Raw genomic sequence first — 22,347 nt, 5'->3', positions numbered from 1 at the left:
AAATGGAAGCCTTCTGAATTTGACTTTGACCATGTGATGAATCAGGTATAAGAATATATACTAATTGTTATGGCCATAATCTATTTCTTCAAATGTATATATAAGGGAAATTGCTGTCAGGTGATACAAATAAACAAATAGCGAAATCTGGCTGTAAATTATGATAAAATGATAGTATTAGTTGATTTCCTCCAACTGAATGGCACAGATTTTGAGCCCTTTCCTTTTCCTCCCATGGAGCACAATTCTGTTTTCCTGCCCTTGAAACTTTGTAAGACGCAATGTACAAGATCTAGGGGAAGGAAAAAAACCAATTGTTGGTGGCTATAAGAAAATGGCTTGTTTTCAACTAGAGCCTGAAATGAGTTTCAGAGTATCCTAATTACTTTTTGCTGTTCCCTATAGAATAGATAACAGAATGGATTCACTTTGTGCTGATGCTCTCCTTCTTTCAATATCGTTGCTATTTTATGAACTTTGAATTAGTGTCATGACAATTGTACAATTCATTTTTATTTGCTGTAACTGTATTCATTAGAATCCTTCTGTGATCCCTCTACCCCATTGTTTCAGTAAAATTCTTTGCAGCATTTTGCACATGCTTGTGTGTGTACCCATGTGTCTGTGCATGTGTGTATATGTATATGTACAGATACATGCACACACACATCACATAACCCTGAGAACCATTTCTCCCTCATATGCCTGCTCCATAATTCAACCGCCTGATAGCTTTTGAATTTTATAACAGTTAACTTCCATCTCCGGGCTCCAAAGAGATTTTAAGTAACTTGAATAGACTTTTGAATCATATTTGTATTTCTCTCCTTTTCCTACAAGAAAAAAAATACGGGTTTTAGATTTAAGCTAAAATCTCTAAATTCTGCAGGCTTTTTCTTTTTTTTTAATAATTGAACTCATTTTTATTTGTTCATAGAATGTGTATGGAGTGCCTACTATGTGCCAAGCAGTGTACTGGCTACTAGGGAGACAATGATGAATGAAACAGATGGGTTTTCTGCCCTTATGGAAGTTAGATTTTGATGGAAATGAGATTGATTATAACTTTTGTAAACACTTAGGAAACAAACAGGATGCTATGAATTTGTAACAGGCATACCTAGCCTGGCCTAGGGAAAGTTGCCTGAGGAAGTCACGAGACCTGACATATATGAGTGAGCTAAGCAAAAGAGATATGTCAAAATCATCCCAGCAGACAGAATGGCCCATGAAAAGGCCTTTAAGTCTCAAGAAGAGGAACAAATATGACTGCAAAGGACTGAGTGGGGAATGGGCCATGAGCGGAAGCTAGAGACGTAACTGGGACCTGACTGTAGGATTAAAAATTGGAAGAGAGATTTGGATTTATTTCCTGAGGGGAATAGGAAGTCATCAAGTAGTTTCAAACAGAGAAGTGAAATGTCCAAACTGCACTTTGGAAAAAGACTGCTACGAAGAATAGATTGGAACAGGACAAGAGGGATGCAATTAGAAGAGATGGCCTCTGGGACTTGGTGGCCTGGGTGTAAACCTGAGTTTTGCTATCCATTAACTCTACCATTTTAGGAAAGTGTGCTAACCTTTTCAATCTTCTGTTTTCTAATTGACAAAATAGATGTAATAATAATTCCTGCATTATTTGCATTTCTATGACAACTAAATGAGATACTCAACATAAAGTCCCTGTGGTAGCATCTAGTTTGAGGTATTAGTTATAAAAAAAGTGGTTGGTGACTTTATCTGGGAGGTGGTAGTGGGGATGAAGAGTGGAAGGTTTAAAATTGTTAGGAGGCAACATCCATAGGACTTGATAATTAGCAAAATGTAGGGGGTCAGAGAAGAGGAGGATGCAAACTTTTATTTTAATGAAATACAGAATTAGTTTAATTTGAATTTCAGATAACTTTTTTAGTCTAAGCAAATGCTGCATGCAATGCACCTTTACTAAAAAAATTCATTGTTTGTTAGAAATTCAGATGTAACTGGTTTCCTATATTTTATAAGTCTGCCCTACCAAAGATACCTCAGTGTTCTAGGCAAAGCAACTCTATGACTGGTAATATCTGTTGGAATGGAGCTGATTAGAGGAGGTCAAGTTTTTTGTGGAAATAATATGCAGCAGATTTTAAATACATTGAATTGTAGATGCCTGGGAGACACCCAAGTACAATGTAGATAATTTACTCAGCTTTTCTTTGGTCGTAATTGACACACTGAAGAACGGATATAACCACATTTGTATTGGGAATGAGATAGTGCCATGGTAGAGTATCCTGTTTTTCTGTGTAATCAATTATTATGCTTTAAATAAAAGAGTGGATAAAAAGTATATATAAAACTTTTAATGTCTTTATTTCTAGGTTTTTATATTTCTCCAGGCAGTGCCAATGGCTGCCTGCCATGCTCATGCCATACAGCTGGCTCAGTTCATCACATCTGTAATAGCCTGACTGGTCAGTGTGTTTGCCAAGATGCTTCCATTGCTGGGCAACGTTGTGACCAATGCAAAGACCGTTACTTTGGATTTGATCCTCAGACTGGAAGGTACATCTTTATAAGCTTTACTAATTAAACTCTTTCTTTACCAACAGTTGACTTTTTTTGGCAGTTGCAAAGCAATAACTTCTGTAAAAAGTATTTTTTTTGGCCGGGCGTGGTGACTCACGCCTGTAATCCCAGCACTTTGGGAGGCCAAGGCAGGCGGATCACGAGGTCAAGAGGTCGATACCATCCTGGCCAACACGGAGAAACCCCCGTCTTTACTAAAAATGCAAAAATTAGCTGGGTGTGGTGACACGCACCTGTAGTCCCAACTACTCAGGAGGCTGAGGCAGGAGAATCCCTTGAACCCAAGAGGGGTAGGTTGCAGTGAGCCGAGATCGCGTCACTGCACTCCAGCCTGGGAGGCAGGCGAGACTCTGTCTCAAAAAAAAAAAAAAAAAAAAGTTTTTTGTTATTGATGTTTTTGGTTCCGTGACATCTGCATTTACTTAATATATGCTAATCTTTGAATATTTTCTAGAGTGGGTTGCTATATATTGATAGATGTGTCCCTATCCGAGCATCTGGGAATGTTGAATGAGATAAAATATATTTTCCCTCAAAAAACTGTGAGTCTGGATGTGGAGAAAGACAGGAAAAGACATATCTGAAGAAGAAGATACACACACACATACTTTCTCTCTCTCTCTATATATATAATATATATATATTTTTTATATATGTATGTATGCGGGATATATGTATATGCTTTGTTCTTCATTGCCCTTGAATTTATTGCATATTAGTTCATTGCATTTATTTACATTTTCCTTGCCTTTCTAATTTAGCTTTAAAGACTGGCAGATAAGAAACATAGCTTTGTATTCTGCGACATGATTTTTTTCAGTGTGTAAAGTATATTATGAAAGTAAATCACTTTTGAAAGTTACACTCTCTTTAATATTCTACTTCTTATTCTCTGGGTGTCTGTGGCCATTTGCCTTTACTCATTTGTGTTTGTTGCTGTATTTTTGAAGATGTGCTATAATGCCAGTTCCGTGTGTGTGTGTGTGTGTGTGTGAGAGAGAGAGAGAGAGAGAGAGAGAGAGAGAGAGAGAGAGAAGAGAGAGAGAGAGAGAGAGAAAGAGAGAGAGAGAGGGAGGGAGAGATTATGCACTTGTCTAAAGTCTGGACTAAATCTATGAATTCTTTGAAGTGCCTATCCCTGAGAAGCTAGTAGTGTGTGCTGAACTCCGAAAGCATGTGATAAAACCAGTCAAATCTGTTTCTCAATATGTGTGTATTTATAAATATAATGGCTAATTATTTCAGGGTTTGTGATTATCTGGGCTCTTTTAAACTCATTGCCCCCCTGCTGCCTGCCTTTTGGCTGCTCCACTCCTCATTAACACCTCCATTAGAGGGTGGACAGGTGACAGGGTAATTACTGAAAAGGAACTTAAACTAGTTCATTGTGACTTTCTTTTAAAATTTGATGTGATTTTTAAAAACTAGAAAAATCATTTAACATTTTTATTAAAATAATTTTTGTTTTCATGAAATACAGACATACATATATTTTAATCTGTGACACTCCACTTGTTATCTTGATAGTCTGAGAGCATCGTGACTCTTTTCTACTAATGTTATTATAAATAACTTAAATGAATATAGAAAGCACATAGCACAGTAAATCTTAAAAGCACTGTCAGGATTTTGATGGTAAAATAGGAGCCAATCACTGCACATACTATCTCCTATGTGTGACTCTTTTGAAAGAATATTCTACAGATTCCCCAGTTGGAACTCTTGGGCTGGTTTGTTTCACTCCTGGCCACCTCTGTCTTTTTCATAGTTCTGACCACATTTACCAGGAGAAAAATATCCTCCCCAATCCACCGTCCTCCTTGCAACATTCGTGCCCATCAATGCCATTTTGTGACATTCATTACCCATTTTTGTTCTACTCATCCCCCTTGTTAGTCTTCCCAGGGTTATCAGCAAAATGCCTGTCCAGTGACCTAGGGATGTCTGATTGTCTCAGCTTTTTCAATTAACTTTTTTTCTTTAAGTGAGATCTGATTTCCTTTATTACATTGCTTCCTCTACCCTTCAATATTCTTAAATTCAAGGCTGAGACTTTTACCCCATTCTGTTCCTCTCCCATTATCTATCTCACTGTTACTCCCCACCTTACTTTAGTCCAGTAACAAGAATTGCTTAAAAACTACTGTTCCATCTCCTGTCACTCTGCAGTAGGCCTGACTAGCACTGGAGCTAGATTCCCTGGGTTAGAAGGTGGATTGAAATGTTTACATAAATCGATAAGGAATAGGAAGGATCAAAGAAGTGGGTATAAGTTACATTTTTAGAAGGTACTGAGGTTACAATAAAGAAAGCAGAATTCAGTCTGAGTACTGTGGCTAACTCCTGTAATCCCAGGAATTTGAGATGCCAAGGTGACTAGATCCCTTGAGTCCAGGAGTTCAAGACCAGCCTGGGCAACATGGCAAAACCCCATCTCTATAAAAAATAAAAAGTTAGCCAGGTGCAGTGGCTCTTGCCTGTAGTCCCAACTACTTGGGAGGCTGAGGTGGGAGGACTGCTTGAGACTGTAAGGTCGAGGCTGCAGTGAGTCAAGATTGTGCCCCTGCACTCCAGCCCGGGCAACAGAGTGAGACCCTGTCTCAGAAAGAGAGAGAGAGAGAGAGAGAGAGAGAGAGAGAGAGAGAGAAAGCAGACTTCAGATACACAAAAAGAATGAGGGCAGGTTGGAGTCTAGAGAATAGAGCTAAAGTGTGAGGAGCTGAGTAGATTTCTAAAAATATGAAAGATTCAGAGTAAGTGTGGGATTTTTTCTTTTCTTTTCTTTTTTTTGACAGAGTCTCACTCTGTTGCCTAGGCTGGAGTGCAGTGGCGCGATCTCGACTCACTGCAACCTCTGCTTCCCAGGTTCAAGGGATTGTCCTGCTTCAGCCTCCTGAGTAGCTGGGATTACAGGTGCATGCCACCGTGTCTGGCTAATTTTTTTTGTATTTTTAGTAGAGACGGGGTTTCACCATGTTGGTCAGGCTGGTCTTGGACTCCTGAACTCGTGATCTGCCCGCCTCAGCCTCCCAAAGTGCTGGGATTACAGGCTTGAGCCACCGCGCCAGGCCAAGCCAAGCGTATGTTTTAAACAAAAAGATCCACAAGTTTTATATAAATGAGATTGGATATCTTTACATATTAGTTGACTACTGTTATATTGATGGGGGTGGTGAGAATTACCTTTTTAAAATTACAAATTGTCCTTGGAAATGGTAGCACTTTTCTTCCATCCCTGTATTAGTCCGTTTTCATGCTGCTGATTAAGACATACATGAGACTGGACAATGTACAAAAGAAAGTTTATTGGACTTACAATTCCACATGTCTGGGAAGACCTCACAATTGTGGTGGAAGGTGAAAGACATGTCTCACGTGGTGGCAGAGAGAAGAAAGCTTGTGCGGGGAAACTCCCCTTTGTAAAACCATCAGATCTTGTGAGACTTACTCACTCTCATGAGAATAGCAGGGGAAAGACCCTGCCCCATAATTCAATCACCTCCCACTGTGCTCCTCCCACAACACATGGGAATTGTGGGAGTTACAATTCAAGATGAGATTTGGGTGGGGACACAGCCAAACCATATCAATCCCCTTTGTTCTTATCTTTCTAGTTCCAGGAGAGGGATTCTATTTTTCCCCCTTTTCTAACTCCTGCCATTATTTTAAACGACTTTGAAATGTACCGATGCAGTTCTTCGGCCTCTTCATTCACTTCCCACTCCAACAACCCATTTCTATGGCTACACTCTGGATTTTGTGATCACTTATAATTTCTCTATTTCTCAAATCTTCCTAATCCCATGAATGCTATTCTATGGATATATCATATCTTTCCAACTCCAATTGACCCTGGAAGCCTCACATAACCTGCTCCTTAACTTCTCTTCATCTTTAGCCCATTATCCCTACTTACTCCTCTTTTGATCAACCCCATGCCTAACTTCACTGTCTTCTCTTAGCCTGAGGCAAAACCTTTTTTATTCTGACCCTTTTGAGTACCTGATTGCAGACTCCCTTCTGCTGTACTGTGGGGTCAGCTCCAGGGATGATCACCCTATACCTGCCCTGATCTGTGAGGACTTGGGGAAAGATCAGGTACCTATGCTGATGTGAAGCACTACCGTGTATATACTTCTTATCAATTTACTTTCTTTCTCCTTTTAAGCTCCTGCCAGTCTCCTCAGTTTTAATTCTATGCTCTTGCCCTTGCAGATAATCTGGCCCTCTGCTCATAGACAAAATAAAACCAGATATAAGTATCTCCAGATTATCTCTTCTCCACCTCCAGCTTGTCTACATTGTCACACATTTTTAATTTTTTTATCTACTCTTAGAAGAAAACCATGTGTATTTTTATCTAAAAATAACCTGTTCGCGGTTCTTGATATAATCCCTTCCTGTTTTCCTACTCTTGTTCCTCCCTTCCATGATCTTTGCTCCATCAAATCCTCCCTTTATTTTAACTCAAACATCTCTCTATGGATAATATCATAGCTGTCTACAAAAATGCTATTCATTCTACAACCTCCTTCCCTTGATTCTGCCCTGCTTTATGAGCCCTGAAAGTTATTGTCTAATCTCTCACTCTTCATTCACTTACTAAGATTTAAAAAGAGCACTATGATTCAAGAAAACATGATTTAAACAATAAAAGAGCAGCAGATTTTTTCTTCTTCATTTCGTTTCTTTCTCATTCATTCTTTATTCACCATGCATGATACATACATTAGCAGAACTTGCAACATGTAGACATTCAAGAACTAGTTATGTGACTATTAAATTCTCATGCAAATCAAAGACAAGGTGTATAAAGAGATATAATAAATAAAAATAGATTAAGGAAAAGATAGAATGAGGGAAAAGGTTTCACTGGTGGGAAAAAGGGAGGGGTTGGTGGTGCTTTCCACTTGAGTCCAGTGAAGAGGTCTTATTTGATCCTTTGAAAGGTGACATGTGTCTCCTGCAGTTGGAGAGACCAGTGCATTGATATCTATCTTAGATCTGGCAAATCTAACTGACAAGAAACAGTCTAGCTAGATTTGGATAGGTAAGTTGGAAGACAGTGCCCTGCATATCTTTTTATTATTATTATTATTATTATTTTTTATTATTATACTTTAAGTTCTAGGGTACATGTGCATAACGTGCAGGTTTGTTACATATGGATACTTGTGCCATGTTGGTGTGCTGCACCCATCAACTCGTTAGCACCCATCAACTCGTCATTTACATCAGGTATAACTCCCAATGCAATCCCTCCCCCTCCCCATGATAGGCCCCAGTGTGTGATGTTCCCCTTCCCAAGTCTAAGTGATCTCATTGTTTAGTTCCCACCTATGAGTGAGAACATGTGGTGTTTGGTTTTCTCTTCTTGCGATAGTTTGCTGAGAATGATGGTTTCCAGCTGCATCCATGTCCCTGCAAAGGACACAAGCTCATCCTTTTTTACAGCTGCATAGTATTCCATGGTGTATATGTGCCACATTTTCTTAATCCAATCTGTCACTGATGGACATTTGGGTTGATTCCAAGTCTTTGCTATTGTGAATAGTGCCGCAATAAACATACGTGTGCATGTGTCTTTATAGCAGCATGATTTATAATCCTTTGGGTATATACCCAGTAATGGGATGGCTGGGTCATATGGTACTTCTAGTTCTAAATCCTTGAGGAATCGCCATACTGTTTTCCATAATGGTTGAACTAGTTTACAGTCCCAGTAACAGTGTAAAAGTGTTCCTATTTCTCCACATCCTCTCCAGCACCTGTTGTTTCCTGACTTTTTAATGATTGCCATTCTAACTGGTGTGAGATGGTATCTCATTGTGGTTTTGATTTGCATTTCTCTGATGGCCAGTGATGATGAGCATTTTTTCATGTGTCTGTTGGCTGTATGAATGTCCTCTTTTGAGAACTGTCTGTTCATATCCTTTGCCCACTTTTTGATGGTGTTTTTGGTTTTTTTCTTGTAAATTTGTTTGAGTTCTTTGTAGGTTCTGGATATTAGCCCTTTGTCTGATGAGTAGATTGCAAAAATTTTCTCCCATTCTGTAGGTTGCCTGTTCACTCTGATGGTAGTTTCTTTTGCTGTGCAGAAGCTCTTTAGTTTAATTAGATCCCATTTGTCAATTTTGGCTTTTGTTGCCATTGCTTTTGGTGTTTTAGACATGAAGTCCTTGCCCATGCCTATGTCCTGAATGGTATTACCTAGGTTTTCTTCCAGGGTTTTTATGGTATTAGGTTTAACATTTAAGTCTCTAATCCATCTTGAATTAATTTTCGTATAAGGAGTAAGGAAAGGATCCAGTTTCAGCTTTCTACTTATGGCTAGCCAATTTTCCCAGCACCATATCTTATACTCCCAGAGTTCATCATGACAAGGAAGACTATGTATTTCTCATGGCCAGACGAAGACCACAAGGAAGAGAGACAGGGTTAGGTTGTCTTAGTGTGTGCTCAAAGTACCACTTAGAAGACAAAGGGGCCTGTGTAGAGAAAAGGACAAGATTCCTGTGGGCTACAGAATTAATAAGCAACCAGTCAAAAAGAAAATGCATCTGACTGCACTAAAACAAAAGGCGAGTGATACCTGATAGTGAGAAAGATGAATGAAGAAGTCAGGAAGGTACTACTGTCAGTGATAAGTCAGTTTTATGTATATGCAGGACCAGAAACAATAGACTGCTTTGGGTGGTGCTAGTCCATTGAGTTTCTACCCTTCCTGCAGGCTCTACATGAGGGGGCAGGCTAACCAATCTACCTTCTCTGGTCATAGCCTTGCTGCCTTCATCATGTCCTAGCTAGATGAAAGGGAGAGAAGTATGTTCTTGAAAATGTCTGTTCTTTAAATAAAGATTGGAGTGTTGACTAATATACAGGATTAGACATTCTATTTTCTGAATTGAATTTGTATTTTGCAATGTAAAGTAACTGTAGGACATTCTATTGCCTGAGAAAGACCAGAAAAGCCATGTGACTAACTCATTTTATATCCACATGGAACATGGTGGAATTAGCTCCATATTATACATTTAGTAAGAGACAAAAGTAAAACTGATTTATGATTGCTTCTCATGACTCACGGTTTTTCAATGTGCTGGTCATTTTATTGTTTCGCTTTATTTCTTAAAATTACCTCTTCCTTTGGCTTCTGAGATTCTACTTCTCTTATTTGTTTTCTATCTCTTTTGTTGGTTATTCCTTTTTAATATGTCCTTTCAATTTCCACAACTGTGTCCCTGATTTCAATCACTACATACATGTTAATGGCTCTCAAACATATGATCATGCCTGCCATGAACTCTAGGCCTGTAGCCAGCTGTCTCTCTGAGGTTTACGCTTGCAAGTCCCTCGTGCATTTCATTTTTAATATAGTCAGCACAGAACTAACCATTACTTCCTCATCTCCCCCCAAATAAAAATTAGTCTCATGCCATCTCATGCTATCATCATCTTGGTGAAAAAGACATAAAACTCCAAATAATTATTTGAGTCCAAACTTCCCAAGTTTGAGTGGGGCTTAGATTCTTCTCAGGTCTGGCAGAATTGGCTCTGTTGTTAAGTAGAATGAGCCTACGGGCTACTGCTGGAAAGTGCTATGGAAAGAAGAGCTACTCTCTAAAAAGAATAGAAAGAATAAAGCTTTCCATGGCCATATGAGACCCAAGGAGATCAGCAAGATTTGTCTCTTACTAAATCAGTCGTGTGGAATGCTGGTGACTTGACCCTCCTATCCTACTGATGAATTCAGCTGTCTCTTTTCACTTCAACTTTGATAATCATTACAGAGGAAATCCTGTAGCACAGAAGGGCATGGAGAAAGATATTTTAAAATATGACAACAAGAATTGCTTGAGTTTGGACTTTCGTTCAACATTGAAAAGAGATAAAAATGGGTTTTCTCTTTTTATGTTTTTTCACTCCTCTTTTGAATTATACTGTTCTTAAATCTGTTTTTTTTTACTTCTGGTTGTTATTGTGTATACACTAACATTAGCTATATTGAAAATATGTAACAATTGGCTAAGATATATGGGATTCCATCAAGTATAAGAAATTTTCGTTTCTTAAAGGAAAAAAATCACACGTAGTGTAAATGTATACAGATATGCAGTATAGGGAAACAGCTATGACCTGATGTTAAAACAATTTTTTTGAAAACAGAGTAGATTGCAAATCAATTGAATCTACTTTGAAATCTAGGCACTGTGGTAGGTTGTTACAAATAGAAATGTTTACATTTATAAAAATTACAATGCAGTTATAACAAATGGAAATTAAAATATTAATTTTCAAAATATACAGTAGATTGTAAGTATCTTATTATGAAAGGGGAAGATACAAGTATCACGTTACTTCTTCATCAATTTGGAAAATAACCTCACCTCCTTATCTGTCTAGTTCACATATTCATTACCTTCCTCATGCTCTATTTGTTGGATGCAACAAGGTTTGCTATATTGTTTTCTCTTAGTTTATTTTCTACACATTTTTTTGTATTCCCAAGGGCAAAATAAATAAAATAAAACAGACCTTGACCCTAAACTACACAACCAACAACAAAAATCCATGCAACACAACAACTTTCTGTGACCAAGCAGAAAGTTTATTCTTCAAAATAAACTTTATTCTTCAAAAGTTACCAGTAAAAAGGGGGCATGGATTTAAAAAAGCTGATCCTAGTGCAAACATTACTCCATTTACCTCTGACACATAAAGCAAACATGATTTAATCAGTATCGAAAACAATGAAGCAAAAAAAAAAAAAAAATCTGCCCACTGAAAAATCAATAATGCAAAAAAGTATACAGTGTTTGTCTAACCCAAAAACAATGAGACAAAAATGGACCATATTTAATTCATCTCAGTTGGTAGTGGAGACCCGTATTTGACACCCTGCACTTACTGGCACTATCCTCAAGTTGACCTGTTGCTCTGCCCCATAGCCCCCAGGACTGCTCCAGTTCATCTGGTACCCCACAGTTGTCTTACATAACAACCACACATCACAACTCCCAAAAGTTTCTTCCCTAATGATGTACCCTCTCTATATTCTATGTTACCTTGTTTTAAGCCTAAAGGAGTTAGTAGTGTCACTATTTGTCCCATTTACTAGCTGACACACACTGAAGTTGTCCATAGAGGGTAGGACACCAAGGCTGGTTAGGGAGAATAAAGGCTCGGACTTTTGGAGCATAAATACAGGGAAGTTCTTCTATACCCAGATTATTTTTGGTTTTACTGCACATGTTCTACATTTCAGCACTAGGTTATAGATTTGGTCCAGTAATCTTTTCACAGGCCTTTTTTCTGATTGATCTCAGTTGGTCTTTTCTCTGAGAACCAGGTCAATGACTTCAAATGAAAGCAGATAACTTTCTTGTCAACTGATTTCCTTTTATGGTGTGATAATGGAAAAATTAGGGAGTGTGCCTCATAGATTCCCTCTCCTCAGTGACTCTTTGTCAGACAGCTGGCTGTCATCTGGGGTGACAGGGTAAATGGGCCACAAGCCTGTCATCATCTGGCAGCCAAGGCAGGGCTTTCTCACAAGGTAGTGGCAGATTTCCAAGAAAGAAAGCAGAAACATGCAAAGACACTTGAGGCCTGAGCCACCAGGATGTTACTTTTGCCTTATTCTACTGGCCAAAGCAAGGCACGAGGCTTGACCACGTTTGGAAGTGGTGGGGAATAAACAAACTCTCCTTTGTGATGGATAGAACTAACTATACAGTTAGCTGCAAAGGACCTGCACAGAGGGAGAGGTGAAGAGTTGCGATTTTTGCAATCTCCTGTGGCTGCCAAACCATATATTCTCCCTTAATTTACATGATATACGATCCAATAAGAAGTATCAGTTTTTATGTATTAGTAGCATTTATTCAGTGTGATGTAATAGGAATAACACGCAATTGGACATCAGAATATCCAGGTTTCAGTTTTGTCTTTTCCGCTAGACCAGATATAGTAGCTTCCTATTACTGGTGGAATAAATTACCTCAAACTCAGTGGCTTAAAACAACATGAAATTTTATTATCTTATAGTTTTGGAAATCAGAGGCTCTAAATGAGTTTCACTAGGCTAAAATCAGGCCTGTATTTCTTCTGCAGATTCTAGGAAAAAAAAATTTCCTTGATTTTCCCAGCTTTTAGAGACCACCTGCTCTTTCTTTCTTTCTTTTCTTTCTTTCTTTCTTTCTTTCTTTCTTTCTTTCTTTCTTTCTTTCTTTCTTTCTTTCTTTCTTTCTTTCTTTCTTTCTTTCTTTTTTTCTTTCTTTCTTTCTTCCTTCCTTCCTTCCTTCCTTCCTTCCTTCCTTCCTTCCTTCCTTCCTTCCTTCCTTCCTTCCTTCCTTTCTTCCTTTCTTCTTCCTTTCTTCTTTTCTTTTTTTTTCTTTCCTTCTTTTCTTTTTTTTTTTTTTGAGATGGAGTTTTGCTCTTGTTGCCCAGGCTGGAGTGCAATGGTGCAATCTCTGCTCACTACAGCCTCTGCCTCCTGGGTTCAAATGATTCTCCTGCCTCAGCCCCCCGAGTAGCTGTGATTATAAGCAGGCACCACCACCCCCAGCTAATTTTGTATTTTTAGTAGAGATAGGGTTTCTCCATGTTGGTCAGGCTAGTTTGGTTTTGAATTCCCACCTCGGCCTCCCAAAGTGATGGGATTACAGGCGTGAGTCACTGTGCCCTGCGCACATTCTTTAGCTCATGGCTCCTTCCTTCATTTTCAAAGCCAGCAGAGCAGTGTTTCCTTGGACCTCTGCTTATGTCCTTACATGTTTTCTCTCTGACTTTTACCCTCCTGCCTTCCTTTATAAGGACCCTAGATTACATTGGGCATTGTTAGATAATCCAGGATAATCTCCCCATCTCAAAATCCTTAACCAGATCTGCAAATTCCTTTTACCAAGTAAGGTAACATTCACAAGTTTGGGGGATTAGAACCTGGATATTGTTGGGGTGAGCATAATATGACCTGCTCTGCCAGAGTGTAGCAATCTATAGCCTGGGGGTCTGCCACATGTTTATGTAAATAGAGTTTTATTGGAGCACAACAATGTTAATTCTTTACATATTTTCTGTGGTTACTTTACTACTACAGCAGCAGCAGCGGAGGTGAGTTACAATAGAGTTCACATGGCCTGCAAAGCCTAAAATATTTACTATCTCATCCTTTATAGATGAAGATTGCTGACCTTGTAACTAGATTTACTGTCACCTTGGGCAAATTACTTATTCTCACTAAGCATAATAGAATCATAACTTTATAGACTGGGAAAGAACCTTAAAAGTAATTTTGGTTAAACTCTACCCTATACATTTCTCTGCATAAATCACCTTTTCAGAATAACTGGTGAATGGCCATTCAGCTTCTGCTCCAAAACATGGAACTAAAAGGACCCCACTATCTCATGAAGTAGCTCATGTTTATTTCAAACAACTGTAATTCTGCAACAAATAGAAATATATTATTTATATTGACCAAAAAGTTGCAGTCTCTTGACTTTCTTGCCTAGTCTTATTTCTGCCTTCTGAGACCATAGAGAATAAGTGAAATCTCTCTTCTTTCTGAGAGCACTTTAAAAAATTGATTCTGCTATCATATCTTACAGTTCTTTAGGTATTTGCATAAATTTGTGGAGTGTCAACAAAGGAGAAAGAGATAGTGTTCTCAGATCAGAACCTTGCTAAGCAAGCTGCCTGGACTTAGCTGTCACTATTGCCTGGATGCAAGGGAGTCACTGCCCCTGGTCCAGCTCTTATGAGTTTCTCTATTTGTGCATGGGAAATTCGCCAAAAAGGGTGGGTTTGCACACTGTTAACTTCTCCCTTTCAGTTGAGACACTCGTATTTCCTTGTTCAATAAGTCATGTAAGTATGGCTTTCAGCTCACACAACATGGATGCTCAAGCCTCAAATCCCTCTCCTATAATTCTAATTCCACCTCCAAGAGAATAAAGATGTTGTTAATAGGCTGTAACTAAAGGGAAACTAAGAAGCTCAATGAAACCACAACTCCACTGTTAATCGGGGAAAACCAAACTCCCCTAGAGGGCACTGTAGCACTCACCGAATTCTGTGAACTGAGAACACTGGTCTAAGAGAATCTGAACAGAGACCAGCTCTTAAAGAAAGCTGTCCATTCCCTGGGAGTGAGGTTAGCCAGGGGGACAGAGTTAAGCCAATAAAAAGGGGCTCAAAAGAGCTAACCTGTTATTGGAGCTACAAACCATGTTTGGATTAATCTCTGGTGTCCTATCCTAAGTCTAAAGCTTCCCTGGTGCTTTATTCACAATCAATTCCTGTATCCGACAATATTTAGCTAATCCTTACTGTGTGCTAGTCTTTGTGTTAGGCACTGATGGAAAAAAAAACAAAAAGAAACAAACAAAAAAACTCGGCCCAATTTTGCCAATTTGCCTTGAAGTCTCTTTCTGTTTTGTTTATTAATAATCCTTATCTAAAATCCCTTAGCAATTGGAGTTCTCTTTCTCCTTCATTCTTTATGTTGAATGATGTCTCATCATCCCTGTCAACAAGTTAGAAGACCAGGAGTAACTCTATACCTATTCTCCCTTCTCTTTTCAATTCGGCATCCCATTCTACCAATTTTACTTAACATTTCTCAGGTCTATCCTGCTCATTTCCATTGCTCCTTGCCACTGCCCCAAGGTAGCATGATCTTACTTCTGCTCACCTTTCCAGGTTTACCTATCACCATTTCCCATTCTGAATTTACATCCAAGAGTACTGAGCTGCTTGAAATTTCATACCTTGTTTTACTTTTTATTTTTTTCTCTATTTTTGCCCCTCCCCGACTTACCTGGCTTATTTCTACTCATCTTTTAACATTTAGCCCAAGCATCTCCTCCAAGACTCTTCCTTAAAATTACCCTTCCCATCCCTTCTTCTGCTACCAGACTAGGTGAGTTACCCCATTTCTGGACCTTTGGAGTCTGGATACATCTTTATTAATGCTCTTTCCATTTTATCTTGCATACGAGATTGTGAGCTCCTTGAGGACGGGGGCAATTCTATATGATTCATCTCTATATCCTTGATGTTTATTCCAGTCCTGGAACATAGCTGGCCCTCAATGAATGTTATTTATGTCAATCAATATTTAAATCAATTTGATAGTACCCATGAGCTGAGGACCCAGACAGAGGAGGGGTGTACAAAGAGAAATGTCAATAAAGTGACCTATATATCTTGGGATATATCTCTGGGCCTCCTACAGTAGTTCTCCCTCAGATGATGAATTTTCTGACAATGACGTGCATTACTGAAACATATTCCTTTCATTAATAGTTAGGTTTCTTCAACAGTAATAATTAGGATAACACTTTCTCTCACTGTTTCCACAACTGGAAGAAACTCCTAGGAAAGGAAAGTATATAAATTTGTGATTTAGGAGACAGAGGCCAACTTCTTTCCCATTGTAACCAGTAAATACTGAGTTATGTAAGGGTCCAAAGAGTACTATCATAGCAAACTGCTGGCAGAGATTAGCGATGCTTTACTCCTGTTTTGTTTACCATAATGAACTGGTCAATAAACATCATAAATTGTTTATCTATATAAATCTTGACAGATTACTCTTTATGAAATCCATTTAGCAAGAGAGGTTTTCCCATAAGGATGAAAAATGAAGATTTTAAACAGATTGCGGGAGAAGCTCTGGCTGTACCAAGAGAGTCAGTGTAATAAAGGTTTCTTTATATTAATATTACAAAAACCATTTATCCTGGCAAAATCAATATTGCAATTCATCTTAGTTTGGTGTTTCTCTTTCTAAGCTTAAAATGTCTTTTCCTTTATTATGTATAATTTTGTTTCAATAAATGTGAAATATATTTCATTTAGGAGGTACTCTTGAGGAGGGATAACTTATAAAATGACATCAAACTTGTAGCTTATCTGCTAAAGAGTCTTGGAAATGTTTAAAATTATATTTGAGTGGCTGAGAAATCTAAAGGAATCATTTTACTTAATCCTTAATTACAAAATTATCCCCAGTGTCCTTTGGGGTAAAAACAAACTACAATGTTCAGAAAAGTCTTCTCCCGTGAACTTCATTTAGGAAAAATTCTTACTGAAGTCAAGCGATTATAACAAGTCAGATAAGTTGACTATAACAATGGCTTGGAAAAGAGACTATGAAATCAAGAACAGACACATTTAATTGCTCAAAACACTGCATGCTTTGGATGGAAAAAAATAGAACTACACCAAAGAACGGAATTATGTTATACACTGGAAGCTATTATTCTAAATGTATTATATGTAAAATAAGTGTGATTGTCTCAGGAGTGAATGGTAATAAAAACTGAAATACTCAAGAGACACACATGAGTGGTGCAGTTATACATATATACACAAACACACACACACACACATTGAGAGAAGCTTTTCTCTTATTGTTTATGCTCACTAAAATTATATTAAAAGCCTATAAACAATAGACTCTACATAACAGCATATAATGAAATTAAGAGCAAATCAAATTTTTTGCATCTATAATTCCATTTTAATTATAATACATACTTTTCTCAGCTCTAAAACTTAACCTAAACAAAACATCTACATGAAATGAAATTCTGATATAATGTGTATAGATAAAAGACCTAATACAGTTGTTTGAAGGGGGAAAATGTCCTTTTATCATGACCATAAAAAGGGCAAACTACAGTACAGTGGTTTTCAAGAAAAACTGTACTTTATTTATTCCCAAGGGGATATTAGTCCATAAAACAAATTTGCAGCTTATTTGGCAGTCTTAGCTTTTATCAGCCTTTTTAAGGGTGTTGAATGATTACTCAAGAGATCACACTGTAAAAATTGCAGTGGGGAAAAGTAACTCCGTCCATTCAGCATCTTTATTAGAATATATAGGTGAATCCTTTTGACATTTTAAACATACCACAAGGAGAGTACCTTTTTAATGGTGAGTGGTCTTCTTACATCTGCTGTTTTGCTTCTCTAATACCTCATGGCACTAACATTGCTTATCCTAATCAGTGCCATTGGCATAAGCTACATGTTTGAATAATTCACTGTGAGGGAACAAATTTTATTTTCTATTGTGGCAAAATGCCACTACTGGTATTTTTACAGGCAACTTTGGATCCAAGAAATTTAAGCTGCAGTAAAGTTATCTTATTATGTTCACATCATTTGCATCTTTTCATAAATCAGAATAATACTGTATTCTCCAACCATTGTGGACAGATAAGTTTAGTTCATAAAATAGAAGATGAAATATAACCCGTATTAAGGCATCAACAATATTTGAACCTGTCTTCCTCAAGCAACTTTCTTAGTGAAATTTAGTCTTCATAGAACTAACTATAGAATTTTAAGATTTTTAGGGAGAGCAATGATTTACCCCTGGTTTTCTATTTTGCAATTGGATAGTCACTTGAAAAGATAATTTTATGGGTACCTAATCTAAATTTTTAGCTGACAGGAGAACTGCTTTTGTAAAAGCAAAATTTACAGTATTCCTAATTGAACAAATGGATTCAAACTAATCTACAAGATATACTGTGGGATTTTAAAAAACAATATAATATATTTTTTGCTATTAGTTAGTTTATAAAGAGAAAGCTTTATACAGGTTTTACCAGGAGCAGTAGTTTTATAAACATCTTTTCTATTTTCCTTTATTTTATGTTGATTCTATATTTGTTTAGCTCAAGATTCTTTTCAATTTGTTGGCTAAAATAAACCATCTTACTCTACAATGCTTATGGGTAGGTGTAACTTATACTATGAATTATTAATCAAAACACTATTCTCTTTGATGGTTTATTTGTCTTGTTTTCAGATGTCAGCCTTGTAATTGTCATCTCTCAGGAGCCTTGAATGAAACCTGCCACTTGGTCACAGGCCAGTGTTTCTGTAAACAATTTGTCACTGGCTCAAAGTGTGATGCTTGTGTTCCCAGTGCAAGCCACTTGGATGTCAACAATCTATTGGGTTGCAGCAAAAGTAAGTGAACTCTGGCTCAGTGCTGGTTTGTGAAGCAGCATCTTACAGGATACTGCATCTCATTGTTTTATTTCTCCATTTAGAACTCATCAGAAAGACTTAGTACAATGTGAAGAATGTAGGTAAGAAATGGAAAAAAAAATACATTCAGTGAAATATGTGTGCTTTTCCTTGGTTAGACAATTGGAAATGATAATACAATTATGTTCACAGTGGCAAATTTACAATGGTTTTTTGGAATGAAATCAACAATGAGGTGATTAAAGTCCTAGGTTTTCCCAGACCAAAGGTTTTCCCAGGACACAGGACTTTCAGTGGTAAAATCAGGACAGTACTGGTTAAACCAAAATAGTTGGTCACCCACACAAAGACATTTCCATGTAAGTTTTTTGTTTGTTTGTTTGTTGTTTGTTTGTTTTTAACAAATAAAGGGTGTATTCTTGTTTATTATAAGTTTGATATTCTTCCATCCCCCAAAGTTTATGGGCACTATTATATCATTAGTTGTTTATTGATATTACAATAATTAGTATCATCCACCACAGCATATTACTCACCCTATAATTGATATTTCTTTCTACTTTAAGTTACACTCGTTTAAATATCTCTCACATTTATATTTTTAATTCCTTAAAGCCAAAGATTACATGTAAGTATCTTTTGACTTCTCAACATCACTTTTCAGTTCCTTGCATTGACCTCACAAGGTCACCTGCAGTTCTACAATTTCCTAACATATTGACCGTTTTCCTATATTTACTTCAAGATCATACATCCTTACCTTTTCCAGAATTCCTAAGAAATGCCTGCTGGGAACATGTGGTAGGAGCCCTCTACAACATATTGTGCTATGCATATTCTCCTTGGGGTGTCCTGAGACTGTCATGAGTCACAATGATAGGAAACGCCACAAGTCATGACAGATCATCACAAACCAGCATGTCTGGAACTCTGCTATCTACATTTAAGGGGAGAGGGAGAGAGATAAGTAATGGAATATTGGACTCCAAAACAACTGTACTAGATTTTGAGGTAATGGAAAGCAGGACGTAGCTAGTGATTAAGAAGATGTATTGATATTTTGTACCTGTGTAGCTTCTCTTCAGCATCCCACATTTCATCAGTCCCTCTGGATTTCAGAATAAGTAAAGCTAGGTATTTATGCTTCTTTTGGGAAGGAACTATCGTAATTCCTTTCATGTATAAATACAGTCTAAACACAAATCTGGACTTCATTGGCCACTTAATTATGATGTGTCATATATTGATTAGCAATACAATTGATTGTTTTGTATGCAACAAAAATTCTAGCATATTCCTTTTGGATATGAGTTGTAGATCATCATTTATGAAATTATGATATCTAATCTTAGTGATTTCTGACTGATTCTGCCACTAATTTTGTGAAAATATTGGCACCTGCTTTACTTTTTGCTACCTATTCTTTCTTGCATTTGAGACACAGTCTGGGAATTATCTCTCAGGCAAAACTGGATAGTCATGTCACTGGAAAGCTAGCCTACAATTCTTAGTAGTGGTAGACATTTACTTTTATATTTTATTAACTGGACATTTTTTCCAAGTGTTTCTGATTTGTCAGAATTTTTAAAAACTTTCACATTCCTAATGATTCTTCGCTGGACATATTCCTTTTGGTTTTTGATCTCTTTAAAATCATGATACATCATACTGAGCACAGTCTTTCAACTGTTTGTGGTTGTTTCTGCATCTGTTTTAGGTTTTTATTTTTTTTTATTTTTTTATTTTTTAATAGTTGAGATTTTATTCTAATAGCTATAATTACAGTGCTTGTTTGTCGAAATGAAAACTGAAAACAAGTATACAAAACCGTTGATTACTAATCGTGTATTGAAAGCAGTAAGAGGTTCCATGACACCAAATAGACCAGTTCTGAGGTTTCCCCAAGATAAATTTAACAGCTCCAGCTTCTTCAGTGTTTATCAAAATACAAAAGAAAGAAGTAAAAGTTGTCTTTTTCGATGGCAAATCAGACCCTTGCAGGCTGAGGGAGAGAAAGCTACATCACACACAGAGGTGGGGTGCTCCCAAGGAGCTGTGGGTCTAGGTGGACCGCCTGCCCGGCTTGCACCGCTCCTGCTGGTGAGGCCCCAGACATCCTGCCAAAGTGTCTGAGCGAGCACGAGGGTTGGGGACGACGGACCTACTCTGGCCACAAGGTGACCGAGGGACAGATGGGGCCCTGCCTCCCATAGGCTGCCTGAAGGTGGGTGGGGCGGCCTGCGGGAGAGTGGGGTGGCTGTGGGCTCCCAGCCTGGCCCCTGGGAACCATGGGAGCACAGGGACAAGCACATGGCTATGGAATGCAGGGTGACCCAAGGACAAGCGAGTTGTGGGGATCTCTACTATGACCATGCAGAATTGATCGTGGTCTGCTGCACCACCACATGTTCCTGAGGGGAACAGCTGGGCTGGTGACCGGCATCCAGGCCAAAACTGCAAATCTATGCTAGGTGGGGTCTCCCTTCTGTGTGTTCAAGTGTTCTTGACTTGGATTCTTAACTATTTTTAAAAATGCACTGAGTTTGGGTTAAAAACCAACCACCAAAATGGATTTCAACACAGCTCTAAAGCCAAGGGTATGTCCGCCTCTCCCAACACAGAGACTCCTGGAGGCCAGGTACCCATGGGCCTACATCCCCTCTCAGCACTGAGTAGTGAGTTGAGTTTTCTTTTTAAAATAAAAAAAGCTGAGTGATATTGCATAGGAGTACCAGAAACTGCCTCATTGGAAACAAGAACTATTTACATTAAATAAAAAGCCTGGCTGCAGGCTGCGTCTGCCACATTTACAGCACGGTGCGATGCACACGGTGACCAAACCACGGAGGCAGCTTCTGGCACTCACACCACGAGCCGCACGTTTGCCACATGAGAGTAAAGCAGAGGGCAAAAGGAGTGAGAGGGAGTGGGGTCGCATTCACTTCTGGTTCCGGAGCTGATTGGACAGCCAGTGCAGTCCTTCATAGAGCCCATCACCGCTGGTGGCGCAGGTGGCCGGAATGTACCAGTTCCTGTGGCGTAGGAAGTGCAGCCCCAGCTTGTCTGTGATCTCAGCTGCATTCATGGCTTTGGGGAGGTTCTGCTTGTTGGCGAACACCAGGACGACAGCATCCCGGAGCTCGTCCTCGGCCAGCATTCTCATGAGCTCCTCACGGGCCTCGTTCACGCGCTCTCTGTCATTGCTGTCCACCACCAAGATCAGGCCTTGTGTGTTCTGGAAGTAGTGGCGCCACAGGGGCCGGATCTTGTCCTGGCCACCCACATCCCACACAGTGAAGCTGATGTTCTTGTACTCCACGGTTTCCTCGTTGAAGCCTATGGTGGGAATGGTGGTCACGATCTCACCCAGCTTAAGCTTGTACAGGATCGTGGTCTTCCCCGCAGCATCCAGGCCCACCATGAGAATGCGCATTTCTTTTTTGCCAAGAAGGCCCTTGAAGAGGTTGGCGAAGATGTTCCCCATAGTTGTGGACAGGTGGAAGGACACTGGCCAGGGACACCTCAGAGGCTGCTGCTCCGAGCCAGGCGTTGGTTTCGTTCCTAGGTTTTTAACAAAATTTTCAAAAACACTGTGTAAAGTTAGAAGCTCAGCATCAGCAGAGGCAATTTATTAGAAACAAATGAGACAACATGCCTGTCTTCAAAGGGGGTCAAAACATAGCTAGAGTGACGGACACTGATAATAGGAGGGGAGCAGAAAAATGTAAATGTTGGCATCAGGATGAAGGGTGCCAGCCTTCTCTCCTG

General features: G+C 38.7%; 1 protein-coding gene and 1 pseudogene across 2 annotated transcripts in view; one reads left to right on the top strand and one right to left on the bottom strand.

Moving 5' to 3' along the window:
• Window positions 1–22,347, top strand: part of LOC105493520 (usherin) — a 789,359-nt gene that overhangs the window by 184,242 nt on the left and 582,770 nt on the right. For both annotated transcript variants that reach the window (XM_024796490.2, XM_011761218.2), the window contains 2 exons: window positions 2,361–2,544; window positions 18,395–18,558. In XM_024796490.2, coding sequence (XP_024652258.2) covers window positions 2,361–2,544; window positions 18,395–18,558 — 348 coding nt within the window. The remainder of the gene's footprint in view (window positions 1–2,360; window positions 2,545–18,394; window positions 18,559–22,347) is intronic.
• On the bottom strand, window positions 21,314–22,142 carry LOC105493519 (ADP-ribosylation factor 1 pseudogene; annotated as a pseudogene).

This window comes from Macaca nemestrina, chromosome 1, assembly GCF_043159975.1.
Source record: "Macaca nemestrina isolate mMacNem1 chromosome 1, mMacNem.hap1, whole genome shotgun sequence".
Classification (NCBI taxonomy): Eukaryota; Metazoa; Chordata; class Mammalia; order Primates; family Cercopithecidae; genus Macaca; species Macaca nemestrina.
This window is presented reverse-complemented; position numbering and strand designations above follow the sequence as displayed.